Source organism: Sinocyclocheilus rhinocerous, unplaced genomic scaffold, assembly GCF_001515625.1.
Source record: "Sinocyclocheilus rhinocerous isolate Xijiao unplaced genomic scaffold, SAMN03320098_v1.1 scaffold106, whole genome shotgun sequence".
Classification (NCBI taxonomy): domain Eukaryota; kingdom Metazoa; phylum Chordata; class Actinopteri; order Cypriniformes; family Cyprinidae; genus Sinocyclocheilus; species Sinocyclocheilus rhinocerous.
The window spans coordinates 227,966-237,060 of NW_015633181.1; the positions used below are offsets into that span (position 1 = coordinate 227,966).

Genomic DNA, 9,095 nt, shown 5'->3' on the forward strand with positions numbered 1-9,095 from the left:
TTGGAGCCGTTAAAGGGAAATAGTAATGGAAACAATTAGAAATGGGAGGGGAAATTTCAACGCTTTTGTGTTTGCTTGCAAAACTTCTGCATTCTCTTGCAAAAAACTTTTGCATTCCCTTGAATTTTTTTTTGCATTTACTCGCAAAATTTCTGGTTCCCCCAAGAAACTATGCATTCTTCTGCAAAACTTTTGCACTGCCCCGAGACATTTTGCATTCACTCACAAAACTTTTGTGTTCCCCTGAGAAACTTTGCATTCACTCACAAACCATTTGAAAGAATGTAAAAGGTTTGCGAGCAAATGCGAAGTTTCTTGGTGGAACGCAAAAAGAACATGAAAGTTTTCCCTTATAATCCTTATTAAGAGAGGGATGGAACCAGAAAGAGTGGGAGAAAAGTGAGAGATCAGGTCAGTTAAAGGAAAGGGACGGTGCGTGGACGCTCTGGCTACATTGGAAAGAATGAGTGAGAATAGAGGAGTGCTTCCCACAAACATCTGGAAATCATCATGAATGCAATCCTGGGCTGGCAAACTCCCTTTAAGCTACACGAGAACACAGAGTTCCCAATCTGCCTGTGAGCGCGCACAAACACACACAGACATTGACGGAGAAATCAAAATGATAAACAGCTGTAGGGGAAAGACTCTCACTAACGCCCCCAATGGAAACTGGAGGTACTGCATGTGTCAGCACTAAACTCAAATTACATACAGAAAACCCACCCACATGAATTACATCAAGTTCATTCCCTAGAACAGTATTCCAACAACCTATGAACTTTACAGCTCCACTAGCATTTTTGTATACAATAATTAATATAAGCACTTTAACATACAAAATAAAATAATGATGAACATAACTGTTTTAAACCTACAAGACCTACTGTATACTATTTGATATGCGTTGTTTCTGAGGCCTCTAAATTATCAACATCATGTTAAATCGTGTTAAAATGGGAGTATCAAATGCAATACACCAGGCTTTTGATGAACGTTTATTTGTATTTCTGTCATTATTGTATTGCATTGCATTTTGTTTTGACCATAACAATATAAACTACAGTCCTGATCATAAAACTAAGCACTTAAGTATCATCTTTCTAAGAAATATTATCGGTAGATATAGAGTGACAACTGGAATATAAATACATTTTAAATTAGTCTGCTATATTGTTATAAAGTTTTCATTTATTTACATTACAAGCTATAGGTTTAAATTTTTGGCCATATAAATATCAGGAACTGCATCAAATTGCATATTTTTGCTCAGTTCGGGCCTCTGAATAAAAGTGAGATGTTTTTCCTCCTCGGGTATGAGCTGCATATTCATCTATACCATACTATATAAGCCATAAAAGCTTGATGTATCAAATATGATACTTAAAAACTTTAAAATTTTCTTTGTTCATTTTTTTCCATGTTCAATAAACTGTTCCGTTAAAAAAAAAAAAAAAATCCGTAAATATTTATTAATTTATTTTTTACAATTCTATTTAATAAACAAATGTACACATATATTATAATTACTATTATATTTCATATTTAATATCATATATTAATATTGTTTTATGTGGCAAACAACTCCATGCTACAGAGCCTAACTTTTGAACCCCAAAATATCCTTTAAAAAGACTCTGTCAAACAAATGAGCTGGACAACAAACAAAACAGCACTGCATACTTGTGAAAGTCTTTATTCAAGTAACCATTTCCCTGAGAACAGTGTAAAACATATTATTATTGACCGTTCAGTTTCCAAGGCTTTCATAATGTAGCTATTTTTCAAGATTTACATTTAATGTAGACCTGACTTATTCCAGGAAATCTGAGATACTCTTTTATCCTCTCACTCAAACTTCTTGAGGAAGTCTTGGTATGTCTGCCTGTGTGAAGATGCCGCTGGAACAAAGTGTCCACCAAGATGAATGAGGATTTGAGCTCCATCAAACGCTGGCAGCAGATCTCGGCTCATCTCCTCTGGAATTACATGGTCATCCTGTCCAAACACATGCAGAGAGGGGATTGTTATCGCCGGCCCTTCGTAAAACCGACGATGCTGGGAACAGACGCTGCGGAATCCGGCGACCAGGATGGCAAAGCGGAAATTAAAATCAGCCTCTAGTTTTTGTTCTTGCAGGGCACACAGCATAGCCACCAGGGCGGCACCTTGACTAAAGCCCAGGATGCCATCGAAGGGGCCAAGTTCCTTCACTGCAGTTTTCACAGTCTCTATACTCTCTTCCAGACCCAGGCTGCTCTCACACTCCTGCTGAGCGTTGAAACTTCGTGCCTGGACATCAGAGAACCACCAGCCCCTCTGGTCCTCATCACCACCACCGGCCGTCTTCTCAGGCCCCTGATTGGCTAATTGTATTGAAGAAGTAATAAGATCAGACTGAAAGATTAAAAAATGACACGAACGTACGGAGAGGGCTTACATATTTATACGTTTTAATGTACGTATGACACTAGGCAACCCACTAGGTTTTGATGTACAGCAAATATAATATCAGTTTTACACTCACTTTCGTTTTGAATTGCAGGAACTTGGTGTGGTGCACTAATATACACCAGCTCCACTTGTTTCTTTAATAATTTGCGCAATGCTCCTGTCTTCCCTCTAAAAGAGTTCCCATTCTGTCGATAACCGTGAATACAGAGAATTCGCAGAGGAACTGCAGCTTTAGACATTATTAATGATCTGTCAAAGCTTTTCTAGCTATTCTCCAAACTCGAAAAAAGACACTACTGCTAAAGCAAACAGGGACAAGCTGACGTAATACTACAGTTATATTGTTCTGTGTTGTTTTAATAAATGAAATGCTAAAAAGAAACTAAACTTGACATGTTTCCTTCTTGTGCGACTGCTTTACCGTGTTGAAACATAACGAATCAAGAGTTCCGCCCAGGCGAACATTATCTGCAACTTGTTAACAAAATTCCCAGAATACAAGCTACCACTAAAGCTATTTTATAAAACGCGCTTTTATATTATTGATCTTCAAAAGTTTCATAGATCTCCAGGTGTGCATTATATAAATCGTACATTTTAGTTTCCTACAAAAAGAAACAGAAATGTAGTTCCGAATTTAAACGCCAGGGGGCAAGCGTTCCCTGTAGAAAAATATGCAGTGTTCTCAGCGGCTCATAAACGTTAGCCTCTCATAAGAAAAAAATGTCTTTAAAAATATATATATTGCAATAAATGATTTTACTCATTTAATTTAATTCTCAATAAAGACACTATTTCAAGTCTCAACAAAGGCGGTACAGCTCTCTATACACTGAGTATAAAAGAAGCCCTCTGACAGCAGAAATAGTGATAAAAGCAGACATTAAAAAAAGTTATTTTTAAATCAAAATGTATGTCTAAAGAGGATCGCTGCATTTAATTAGAAAAAAATGGCGTATGAATACAAATGCTCGATAATTTCAGAATAACTAAAACAATTAAAGAGACAATACATAATTTCTATGCATCTTTGCAATTATGCAAAATGATTTAGGGATTCTGTGTTTCCCATACCAAATGTTTGTATAAGAGGGAAAAAAAAAAAACATGCCTGCAAGCTTTCAAATAATGTAAATAACTGCACAAAAAGTTTAACATAAATCTGTATTCATTCAATATCTCATGCTATCCTGGAGGGGAAAGTTCTTAATTTTGTTAGATGATTATTTCTCTCTGTTGATCTCAGTGAGTTTTCTGGATGATTGTGCCTCCCGAGCACTTGACAATTAATCTAAAAATGAGCAGGAACCCTGGAGGCCTGATGCCTCTAATACTTACACACCATAAAGTTTATCTGTATAATACTGCTGATCCCAGACCAGTTCTGCAAGTTCTATTGAACCAGCCAGCCAGCCAGATTGGTTTTTACCAAGTATATAAACATAATCTTTTCCATAAATGTTTATTACTTGCTTGTGTGTTTGCGAGTGCATCTCATCTTTGAAATGAATGAATATTTCTTCCATGTGATGTGGAGAACGCAGGCAGCAGAATCCAGCACCAAGCATATGCTTCAAGCTATAATTAAGGGAGGTTTTGTGGCAGCATGTTAACTTAAATATCTGTATGAGAAAAAGAGGTTTAATTAATGAGTGTCTCTCTGACTAATTTAATGTCTTGTCTGTGCACATTGAGTATATGCTAACCAAGTTCCCAGCCGTTTCCTACGGACACTCTATACCTCACTCTCATTAATAGATTTACTTAAACACATCCAAAGCTATTTTCCTAGTGCGAAGAACTTTATTGCACATTAAATGCTTCGGTGTGATCCTTCAAGGGACTTCCTGCATCAGCCAACGTCTCATTGCACCCATTCATTACCTTTTAGTTTCTCTGTCCTCTGTCTGTACTGCTGCTCTCTTTAATATTCACTGTGATCAACCAGTGAGATGAGTCACAAATGAGACCAAATAAATAAAACAGGCCCTAAGGCCAACCTTCCTTTCAGTGCCGTTTACGTGATTTATTCTCAAATGCAGCTTGTTAGCGGCAGGTGAGGGTGCTCCATTCTCACCCTTTGCAGCAGGAAGTAATCCCAGCAGGAACATCAGTGCGGAATACAGATGAGATGAAGGATATATCCACAGATACACACACGAAACTGGAGCGTGAGCACATTTGCGCCCACAATTGCTCACAAACAAGCACACACACGGTCATTTAACAAGTGGACCGCCGGATCAGAATGACACGGATTGCATCAGTATTGGGATGAGTAACCGTGTCAGCGGCACCCATAGAATTCGGTAAACAAACAACAACAGATGCTTTACAGAAACAGTGTGCAAAATGAAACTCTTAAAATGAGTGTCAGGGAAAAGAGCCTCTTTTTAAAAAATTATTATTATTATTATTTTTTTTTTTTTTACAAAATGTTGTTTGTGTATCTCAGAATTAAACGAAATATTATATGTGCTGTTACAAAAGTTGGGATTATTGTTTTGTGGTTTAGGTATATTCTATATAAATAAACTAATAATAAATTAATGAAATCAAATGTTTTAAATATGTAAGAATTGAAGGGTTGAAGATTTAGCATAAAATATATGCTTCCATAAATTAAAGAGAAAAAATAGTATTTTTTTAAATTAGAATAACTCTGGCAACAAATTGAGAAAATAATTTTTTTTAATGTAAATATAATAGTTTTTTCCTGCAATGAAAAGAATATCAGTTATCAAGTAATTAAAATTATTGTAATATTGCTGTTTGTTATTTGGACCTTTGGAGTTTAAAACATAAAGTAATTGATCCCTTATTCACAAAAAATAGTCAATGACACACATGTGAACTTTAAATACCTTGAATATCAGATATCATGACACTGCACACATATCAAGTTATAAACTGTCCATTCCCTTACAATATTGACACATTAATGCAGCTAAAGTGCATTCTAAGAAATATAGGAATATCATATATCAGGTAATGTGTCAGTTGAGATAAAGGCACTATAGAGAAGGACATTATGGAACTGAATGCAGGAAAGGAAAGTATAAAAGTAGATTGTATTAATATCCCAATTCCCATTGAATATGGGCTGTGGAATAGTTATTTTACAATAGTGATATCTCATAGATCATAACCAGCAAATCTGTCATTTGTATGTTGTTGTAACTTCATAAGCACACTGCAATCGCAAAGCCTCTTTATCATAAACCAAAGTCATGTCATCTCTGAGCTTTAAAGCATGGATGCAATCTCTTTCACACACACACACACACGCACACACACACACACACACGCAGCGACAGTGTAGCTTTAAGGCCATAAGAGAGATATAGCAGCATGCTACCTGTAATACTCTGCTCACAAAAAGCTGGGATTTGCTTCTGCTTCTTTCTTGTTTGCATTGTACCATGTAGCCATCATTGTGGGTGAGATGTGCCTATTCCCATTCCCTGCAGCTATTCTGACAAAATATTTATGCCTCTGCTGAGTGACCTCTGTGTTTGCTTCATACCAGAGAGCTTTAGTGCAGTTTATCAGTAGCGTTTCACACAATAAAATTTGGACAATTTGTGCCACAAACCATCGATAAACATAATAAAATCAGTGAGACCACATCATTGTGGTTTTCTGTTTTAAGTGCATTACCGTAAATGTGCTTCTCGTTTTATTGTCCATAATAATTGACAACATGCCACAAATGTCCATAGGCCTTAAAGGAATACTTCACCCAAAAATGAACTGTTTAAAGCAGTTATGGAAGCGTGTTTCTGCCATGGAATATATATAAACTCAGACTTGCGAGATATAAACTCAGAATTTTTCTTGTAATTCTAACTTTTTTTCTGTTTAATTTCTCTGAGTTTATATCTTGCAATTCTGTTGAAACTAACTTTTTATCATACAAATTTGACTTCTTTATGCAAGTTTTATATCTCACAATTCAGACTCTTCTTCCAACAATTTGCAAGTTTATATCTCACAATTTTGGATTTATATCTTGCAATTCTGAGTTTATATCTTGAAATTCTTAAAAAAGTCAGAATTGTGAGATTTAAAGATTTTTATTTTTCTCCCATGTGCCAAAACTTCCATAATTAGTTTTATGTCTGCATTAGCTAAAAGATTATTGTGGATTATTTTCAATTTAAAGGAACAGTTCACACAAAAATGAAAATTGTGTCATCATTTACTCACCCTTGTGTCGTTCCAAAACTGTATGACCCCCTAGTATTCTTCTGCGGGACACAAAAGGTAAAATAAATTATGCCTTTGTACTGGTACTGAACAAATCATTCTGACTGAATAATTCTGAATTGATTCATTGATTCACAGATAATTAGACAGTTTTTTTAATGAATCAATTGATTCATCGAAAATATGTAATTTAAAAGAATATTCAATAACCAATGATATGTATGCAGAAATATGACTCATTGCTTAAGCATTTGAATAGTGTGACTCTGCTGTGAAGAATCTTGTCTGAATACATGGCAAGTGTGTTACACTGATAATTAGGACCATTTTTAAAGTCTTCCCAGAGGACACGGCAATTAGCGCTAACCATTACATGGCTATTTATAGTGTAATATTCTGTCTGTGTTCAAAGAAGAATGGCAGAGAAACTGGCGGTAAAGAAGAAAGGTGAAAAGGTTAAATTAATTCGATTTTTTTTGTTTTTATGACAGCACTAGAGGGCAAAGATGGGTCAGAATGGATAAATGATCAATTTCACAAGTAATTTTATCTGAGGTTTCTCTTCGTGAGCTTCGCTTATGTTCCAGAATGTTATGTGGCCGTGAAATTGTGATGTGAGATACGATAAAGAACAGAATCATTGAACTGATTGAATGTTCAGACGTGTGAACAGAAGAGCAAAAATGAGCTTGGCTTGATCCAAGATCAATTTGGTCAGTTAGGTGTAAAGAACAGAATCATTGAACTGATTGAATGTTCAGACATGTGTGAACAGAAGAGCAAAAATGAGCTTGGCTTGATCCAAGATCAATTTGGTCAGTTAGGTTGACTAACTAGAAATTGATTCAGTGGCTTAAATCTAGTCTTTCATCTCGGCTTGGGTCCCTACCTGAATTTAGTACATGCAAAGATCTAATGTGACATTTAGCCAAGACCAATGTTGGAGCACAAACACCCTAGAGACTTTAAAGTCAACATTCGGGATGCATGATATTAAAATTCCTGCTATAAAGCTGATAATTATCAAGTAATTGATATGGAAATGGAAATGACCATGAATATGAACAATTAAATATACAAAATCGGTTGATACCATTGTTATTTCAGTATCACTGAGATACTATCATATTTTTTATTAATTTTATTTTATTTACAGTTTCATTAATTTTGTTGTGTTTCTTGCCATTTTTAGTCATGTTTATATATATATATATATATATATATATTGTTAATGAAATGTTAATGAAAGCTAAATAGTCACACACACACACACACACACACGTGTGACTATTTAGGTTTCATTCATTTTTATTTCAGTTTTAGTTTTAGTTATTTTAGTGCATCATCAAGTTAAACTAAATTAAACTAAATTAGTTGCTTTGGCAACTAGCGAGCTTATATACAGTATATACATACATATGTACTATATACAGTATGACATGTTCTAATGTAGATTATTGATTGCGTGCACAGAGGACCAAAAACAAGACGTGCTGATATTAGAGCCAAAAAGAGATGACAAAAGACACAAATGAGCCAAATCTGACTTGTATCTTCTGAGACGTGTGAAGTGCCGCCCATGTCGCCTGGCTGTTTATTATGGAGGAAGTGAGATCAGTTGCCCACTGCTGAGAAGATGTGTAGTCTGCTGAGAGTGAGCAGGTGTCAGATATCAGGAGGTCAATAGAAGTGAAATGTTCTGCAATGAGGAGACGTTGAACTCACATTCCAATTCTGGTTCTCTCCTACTGCTGTGGCGTGAGCATGTGCCCACTTACACACACACACACACACACACACACACACACACACACACACACCCACACACACACACACACACCAACACACATTTCCTCCCTCTCATCAACTTCATCTGCACACATATAGACAGTCTGGACTGACTGTCACTTCCCATTAGGATCAGTCTCTCTCCCTCTCTGGCCTCTATTTCCATTCACACCTGGCCATTATTGGGGGGGTTATGGGGACTTATTATAATGGCTTAATTAATATGAATATGTCTCTTTAGCAGAACTCACTGGAACAACCTTTCTGACTGGAATGAACTTAATTTTTTAACCATATACCCAATGGACACACAGGACATGTAAGCAATTTCAGTCGTTTTGACTAATTTCTGCAATAGACTTGATGTTGGTTATCGGACAGTATTCAAGAATTGTTTTATTTATCAATAATAAAAATAATACAATTTATGAATAATAACAACAATAACAAATTATTGGTATAAATTAATATAAATCATTATGTATTAAAGGCATCATATGATGTCGCTAAAAATATCATTATTTTGTGTATTTGGTGTAATGAAATGTGTTTATGCGGTTTAAGGTTAAAAAAACACATTATTTTCCACATACTGTACATTATTGTTTCTCCTCTATGCCCCGCCTGTCACGGTTTGTGGGTCG

The 9,095-nt window shown here is 35.6% G+C and overlaps 1 protein-coding gene across 1 annotated transcript; it reads right to left on the reverse strand.

Moving 5' to 3' along the window:
• Positions 1-1,719: 1,719 nt before the first annotated feature.
• Positions 1,720-2,855, reverse strand: LOC107743470 (ovarian cancer-associated gene 2 protein homolog). Its single transcript, XM_016556693.1, has 2 exons — positions 2,528-2,855; positions 1,720-2,366 (listed from the first exon to the last, which is right to left on the reverse strand). The coding sequence occupies exons 1-2, from the start codon at positions 2,691-2,693 to the stop codon at positions 1,849-1,851; spliced, it is 684 nt and encodes a 227-aa protein (XP_016412179.1). The 5' UTR covers positions 2,694-2,855; the 3' UTR covers positions 1,720-1,848.
• Between the last annotated feature and the right edge of the window lie 6,240 nt (positions 2,856-9,095).

Coding starts and splice junctions, on each gene's coding strand:
- LOC107743470 (XM_016556693.1), bottom strand. CDS start 2,693: ATGTCTAAAGCTGCAGTTCCTCTGCGAATTCTCTGTATTCACGGTTAT. Junction 2,367..2,527: donor TCCTGCAATTCAAAACGAAA/GTGAGTGTAAAA, acceptor CAATACAATTAG/CCAATCAGGGGCCTGAGAAG.